Source organism: Cynara cardunculus (genome assembly GCF_001531365.2).
Source record: "Cynara cardunculus var. scolymus isolate 2C chromosome LG 13, CcrdV1, whole genome shotgun sequence".
NCBI classification, from domain to species: domain Eukaryota; kingdom Viridiplantae; phylum Streptophyta; class Magnoliopsida; order Asterales; family Asteraceae; genus Cynara; species Cynara cardunculus.
The window spans coordinates 1,896,738-1,904,311 of record NC_037540.1 but is presented as its reverse complement, the minus strand read 5'-3'; the positions used below and the strand labels follow the sequence as shown (position 1 = coordinate 1,904,311).

The following is a 7,574-nucleotide window of genomic DNA, read 5'->3' as shown; positions in this document are numbered from 1 at the left end:
AATAGAAGATACAAGAAAGAAAGTATTGTATAACTGTAGATATAACTTTTCTAATGATTGTTTTTGTAATGTGTATGATGCTTGTACTCAGACTGTTAGACAAGCTCCACAGATTAAACAGTTGCAAGTGATGACATTTCTCGTTGAGTTATTTGGTTCGGTTTCAAGATTCTTGGACCACTAGCGTAGCATACGTAACTAGAAGTGAGTAACGTTTATTTAAAAGGGAATGTGAAATGGGGTTTTGGTGTTACACATTCTCCCTAACAACCAACAATGGTTTTTGGGAAATAATATGGTAATTGAATTATAATGTCTCCAACAAATGTGTCATTTCAAAGGCCTAACTTTCTCCATTTGGTTGTTGTAATCATCTCTTTACAGTAAGGATGGCACATGGTGGTATGCCCATGCTCATCCCAAGATGCTAATTGTCTTTCAATATAATTATTTTTAAAATTCAAAATATCTTTTTAAATTAATAAATATTCAAAATACACGATTATTAATGTTATGATACGTCCTTAAAATTACCTCACCGTTTTGATGAAATATAAGCAATAAATTGATGGTGAAAAAACTAATTTCTTTTAAATTATAAAACTAAAGATTGATGATGAAAAAAACTAATTTTTTAAAATAATAAAATTTAAACCTAAAGAAAATATTATAATTATATTTGAAAATGAATTAAAATTATTTGCAATTTTAGTGTAGAACTAAATTAATAAAAGAAACCAATTGGAAAAAAAAAAACCAACCCAATAATATGGCCGACCCGGTTATCGTGCAACGGCCCAGCATAAGATGTGGGCTTCGGGTCAAAACCGTAAAATAATGAAACTGAAAATCCAATAACTATATATAGGCATTGTCTTTTAGTAACTTAAGAATATCCAATTAATGTAACTGATACAAACCAATCATCCATTGGATTGGATCGGATATCCAATGTTTGTTGGATTAGATCGGATGACAAAATCCAACATCCAATAGATGATTGAATCATATCCACCTAAATCCATTTGACTTCAACCGATGAACACCCCAGCGTCATACCAATTCGTGAACCAAAGATGAAGCTTAACTCGAGGCTTGGTTAAGAACTATGATGACCCATTTCACACAACACATGATTCCATAAATAGTTTACCTTGGACTTCTACATCGGCTAGACTTGAACCATTTCTACTATACATGTTAGAATCGTCGTGTATATTTAACGACTCTTTTGAAAAGTAATCTAATAAAGTTTTACATATTCTCATTATCTCAAATGGTAGTCATTACCCCAAAGAGTCCCATGTCTTTTTTAGTCGGACCAAGACAAGGGTTTCCTAACTTCTAGAGCAAGAAAGGGAGTGTTGACACTTTGCATAGAGGTATAAACGAGTCGAGTTTTTTTACGAGCTACTCGACCTCGAGCTCGTTTATCTCGATCTCGAGCTTGATAATTATCGAGCTCGAACACAAAATAGAACTCTTATCAATAGACTTTGAAAGTGACTTGATGATCACTAGAAGAATTTACAACATTATTCATATAGATCATGCATAAAATCTACCAATATGACTCCATGAAATCCAGAGTTCATAATCCAAATCTACTCGAGATAACACTTACTAGAATCCACCAAAACAAAAACCCTCAACTTATTGCTGTGATTAAGACATCTGAACCATTAAGATTGAAAGCCCAGAAACTCTACACCACCTATTCTTTGCCTTCCCTTGCTAACTGCAATTTTACTCCACAATCATCACTTGGCTGATCTGGCTTCAATCACTTTCTTTGCAAAAGATGGCAAACAGAAAGCAGCTGAATGAATCTGTATGTGCAAATCCACAATTAAAGATCAAGAAAAACGATTCTTTACCCACAAAAACGAAGTTCTTTGATGATCAAAAAAGAACAAGAAAGATAGGGTTTGGGGTTACCTCTTTGTTGTAGAACTTTAAGGGTGGTGCTACAGATTTGCATTGCCTCTCGTTATCGTTTGAATCTATTGGGTTGATCGGGTTCCTGAAATCAACCTCGGGTCCCTCCGTTGAACATAACATGAACCCGATAACACCACTGCAATTGTGGTTCCATATGATAACCTAAGGGTTAGAATCCTTCTATCGACTAAAGACTGTTCTTACATAGAACCGTTCATGCTAGACCAGTCCTGTCTGGCCCGCTAGAAAAGCGGGCTGGGATCACCATTCCCGAAGAAATGGACAGGCCTCGAATGACTCGTTAAAACTAATGGGAGGGCATGGGCGATGGCCCGCCTGGCCCATTAATCTTTTTTAATGATGATCAACTTTTATAATTAAAATGTACAAATAAAATTTAAAATTCTTGATACTTGTCGATTTCCACTTAAATATAACTCATGATAATAGCACTCTTTAAAAATCTAAAAAGTAAAAACATAATTACCTCAATTGATGAATTCCTTATTATCTCATTTGGTCATTTCCTTTATCGATGCTCCAGATTTTGCGAAACAATTTTTTTTCTAAACTATGTACATTGTTATGTATTTCCGTCTAATTTTAAGTTAGAAAAAAAATGTTATGTATGTTGAATTATTTTACATAACTTGCGATTTTATATATGTTTTGTTTTGTCAAAGATATAAACAGATTTTCACGCCCATTAACCCATGGGCAAGCCCGTCCCGTTTATACGGCGGGTATGGGAAAGTTTGCAAGCCCGTAAAAAGGCTTGGGTTTGCCATATTAGACCCGTTGTACAAGAAAAATAGGTTAGGCCCGGCCCGGCCCAGCCCGGCCCCACCAAGCCCGCAAATGATCAACTCTATTCTTGGGATTACAATATGAAATGAAGCAAACATAAGGGAGGGTTACCTTGGATATGTAGGAACGGTTGTCCATGCGTAATTGACGGATCCTTTAAAAACCTGGCGGCAATTTGTAACGATATCTTCAATGATGTGCATATGGAGCCATATGCTCTCGGCCTGTGTACAAACAACACCACCGGGCCGAAGTGCTTTTGCAATTGACTCAAAGAACGGCTTCTCGAAAAGTTCTTGTGCTGGACCTGAAGTACCATCATCATGTAAGCTTATCAAATGAATAATTCACTCAGTACAACATAACATGACATTACAAACGTCTGTTTTTTAGCAGCTTAATGAGCTTAATAGGATTCAATGCTTATTCGGTCAGCTATACATGACTGTTTAGTAGTGGCTTGATGATATAAAAAGTGGCTTATTCAATAAGCTTTTAGGGGGAGCTTTATGCAGAAAGCCAAAAATTCCAAACCTGTCCCTCCCAATTAAAAAAAACACGCTCCTTCCATCTATGAAACAGCCCTACAAAACAAGAACCTTTCCAATCTATGCAGACAGAGTAATCCAAACAGACAGTTTTATCCATACAGAATTTAATGGAAAAGCAACCAAACGACTCCTAATTATCATATAATGTTTTATAGGCTTACAGGATCAAACAATTATACGTCCTATGTAAAAGTGTTACAAAAGAGTGATATAAGCTTTTTGAGAAGTGTCATACGAACACTTGCTTTTATAAGATACTTTTATCAAATAATGTATATATATATACTAATGGGACGATTTATTTCAAAAGTGTCCTAAAAACTTGCTAGAACGCCCAAAAACTCCCCCTCAATTTACATAAGACATACAATTGTTTAGTCCTATAAAACAGTCTATTAAGACATTTAAGGGACTGTTTGTTGGTTTTCCATTAAGTCTTGTATGGAATAAAGATATCATTGTGGATTAATTTGCCCGTACAGATTGGGAATTTTTTTTGGAGGGTTTTCTCATAGATGGAAGAATGTGTTCTTTAATTGGCAGGGGCCGGTTTGTTAAAAACTTGGCTTTCTGCATAAAGCTTCCCTCTAAAAGCTTACTAAATAAGTCACTGTCTATATCATTAAGCCAGTACTAAACAGTCATGTATAGCTGACCGAGTAAGCTGCGAGTCCATTAAGCTCATTAAGTTGATAACAAAACAGGCCCTTAGACATATATAAAGCCGTGTGAATCATAATAATTCATAATAGCACAAAAAACACATGGAGGTGGTAATATACCAATGGGATCCGAAGAATCGACTATAACAGCATCATAACTTCCCTCGGGAGCAGCCTTTAAAAATGCAACTCCTAAAAGATTGGAAAATTTCATTAAAACAGAAACTAAGGAAACCTAAAATGACAAAAAAAATAAGATAATGTAGCTCGTTAATATACCATCGCCAATGTGGAGTGTGACACGAGGATCCTCATACCCAACAGCTACATCAGGAAAGAACTCTTTAGAAACCTGAAAATGGGACAAAAGATTTCACATTAGTCCCATTCAGATATCCTGCACAGCCTCATAAACTCTGAAAATTATGTTAACTATCGATGCTTTTGACTACAAGAAATCTTTATTACTCACATCAACCACCATCTTATCGATCTCACATATATCTATGTGCTCAACTGAAGAATGGCGAGCTACTTCACGCAAAACACCACCATCTCCTCCACCAACAACCAGAACCTATAAAGATAGATAATGAGAGCATTAGATGCTTCCTGACAACACTATTAAAGTGTCTGTTTGTTCGCAGCTTAATGAGCTTAATGGGACTCACAGCTTATTCGGTCAGCTATACATGACTGTTTGGTAGTGGCTTAATGATATAGAAAGTGTCTTATTTAGTAGACTTCTAGGGGAGAGCTTTATGCAGAAAGCCAAGTTTTTTCCAAACTTTCCCCTCCCAGTTAGAAAACAAGTTCCTTTCATCTATGAAAAATAAAACCCAAACAAAAAACTTCACAATCTATATAGACAGAGTAATCAAGACTGACAATAAAAAACCAACCAAACAGCCCTTTTAAGATGTATAAGGAAATTGAAGTAATCCATCATTGGAGCCTGTTTGATTATATAAAAATGGTTGAGAAAAAGCTCCATTTCGTTAGCCATAAGATAGCCGATAAGCTAGCTTTTTGAACCACTACTTCAAGTAGCTTTTCAACAAGCACCAGGAGCTTTTTCCATGTTTTTCCAATTAACTTTTTAACATGTCATTTTACATTGTCATCTAGCCCATCTGCTGGCTTTTACCAAACATAACTAGTTCATCAACTGGCAGCTAACTTATTTGACATCAACTAGTTTTTTAGCCAACAGCTAGCCTTTCAGCCAACATCAATAACGAAATGACAAACAACCGCTATTGAGATCATTTATCCATCGAAGATTGCAAGTAAAATAGTTGTAAGAGGTGGATGGAACCTTTTTTGGATTTGGGATGGAACAAAGGGGAAGATGAGTTATCATTTCTTGATATGCACATTCATCTCGCTCCGTAAGTTGAATTACACCATCCAAAACAAGAACCTTCCCATAAGTCGCTGACTGAAACCAAAACAATCAAAAATCTTCAACCGAAATAGGGCACAAAACCATTTTTTAAAATTTCAAGATTTAACCAAGTAAAATGAAAAATCAAATACCTGAAATACCATAACATCTTGATAGTCAGACTTCCCCTGGAACAAGATTTTTTCCACTTTCAAAGAATGTGCTTCTCCTGCATATCATACAAAAATATGAAGAATCTGATTATGGGGGTCTCTTTCTGATATTAGTCTCTAAGCTAATACCGAAAAATTGGATTGATAAATTAGGTATCCATTCAAAAATCATCAATCCTATGCTTTACAAGTACCATAACATCAAAATGATTGCATCCCAATACAAGATATGAAGTGTTTTCATCTCAGTTGAGTCAAGTATGCACTCAAGAAACCAATGATAACACTACATGAACATCAAGAACAAATGACAACAAAAGGAAATTAAAATAAACTCAAAGAGCATAACAATAAGGTAACAGAATAATCATTTACATGAAAACATCACCAACACAAAAAGATTAAAGATAGCACCTCAAAAAGAGTGTTTTAAACTTATCAAACCAAGATAACTAATATCCCAAAAAAACCCTTTAAAAATAGCAACATGTAACCAACAATGAATATGTTATTAAATAAAAGTACAACCCCCATTTTCATGATTATTGCCCACTTTTGACTTGGTGTGAAATGGGATGCTTTTGAATTTAAAATTTGATGAAAGATGCTTTGGTTATAAAGAAAGTTCCTGTAATCACAATAAAGTACAAACAAAAGTCTTATAATAAACAGATTTTGTAGCTTAAAAACCAAAAACAAGAGTCAATTGTTTCTATCTTGAATATGACTATAATGAACCTCATAATAAAATATGGACTATGATAATGGGAATGATGATATCTTTTCTTAAATATAAAAAATCCTATAAACTAATGGAATCAATAAATCACACCTCAGAATACTTTATAGAATCTGTAAATTAAAGAGGCAAATGGAAAAACAAGAACAATAACCATCAGATTTATATATATAAGAACAAAAGAAGTAATTACAATGCCACATTACTATAAGGGCATGTTCGTCAGCAGCTTAACAGGCCTAACAAGACTTGCAGCTTATTCGGTCTGTTGACTGTTTGATAGTAGCTCAATGATATAGAAAGTGGCTTTTTAAGTGAGCTTAGGGATGCTTTATGCAGAATGCCTTTCTCCAAACCCAATTAAAAAGCAAGCTCCATCCATCTATGAAAAGCCCTCTCAAACAAAAGCTTCCGGATCTATACAGATGGATGAATACAGACAGCTTTACCCATACACCCATACAGGACTTAATAGAAAACCAACCAAAACTCATTTTAGAAAGCAATCTAGAACAGTAGCTTTTAACTCCCAAATCACCAATAGATTCATAAAACCAAACCATAAGAAAAAACACTTTACAAAACCAGATGTAACTGAAAACTCCATACTTCAAGGAATTGAGCAAATTAGAAGAACAGGGGAGCTCTGTAAACAATCTAAATCAAAAAACCCACAAAAAAATACATAAATATAAACATACCCACAATCAAAAAATGCAAAATGGAAGAAACCCTACCGGGCCACATTGGGCTAATCTCTGAAAACCATCCAGGAATGACCGATGATATGTACCCACTCGTCTCAAACGCGGCGGCGCCGTTCTCTTCTCCCTCTCTTGGCCTCTTCATCGGCAAATCGGAGACGGCGGCGACGGTGGTCTGTTCGGCCATCTCTGCAACTGTGCCCTGAACCCTGGAGACGAAGACCTAAAGAGAGAACGTGTGACTCTGTTTGTTCTACAAACGCAATTGTGAAGAAGCATGCCGTACAAATCTCTCTCCCCCTCCAAATATATAGACATAAATTCCTGCTTCAATAATAAATATAAGTTACACTTGACTACCAAAAGTATGCACTAATGACACTATGGTCCCTCATTTTTTTAATACTGTTATATCCAACCCACAAAAGTCGTCTCTAAAATTAAAAAAAAAATGTTACTTTTTATAAGACTTAAAACGGTTATATGTTTTGATTTATATGCATAGTAAATTGTAATGTAACAGTTTATAAGATGTTGATAGATTTTAGTTAACAGTAATTTATAACTGAATAAATAAGCTGTGAGTCTCATTAAACTGCTAACAAACAGA

At 35.1% G+C, this 7,574-nt stretch overlaps 1 protein-coding gene across 1 annotated transcript; it reads right to left on the bottom strand.

Annotated features, from left to right (window-relative positions):
* Window positions 1-1,465: 1,465 nt before the first annotated feature.
* LOC112524394 (spermidine synthase 1-like) lies at window positions 1,466-7,246 on the bottom strand. The gene is made up of 9 exons (XM_025134184.1): window positions 6,998-7,246; window positions 5,501-5,577; window positions 5,280-5,402; window positions 4,434-4,538; window positions 4,241-4,313; window positions 4,082-4,153; window positions 2,860-3,055; window positions 1,939-2,077; window positions 1,466-1,829 (listed from the first exon to the last, which is right to left on the bottom strand). The coding sequence occupies exons 1-9, from the start codon at window positions 7,149-7,151 to the stop codon at window positions 1,761-1,763; spliced, it is 1,008 nt and encodes a 335-aa protein (XP_024989952.1). The 5' UTR covers window positions 7,152-7,246; the 3' UTR covers window positions 1,466-1,760.
* Window positions 7,247-7,574: the final 328 nt, after the last annotated feature.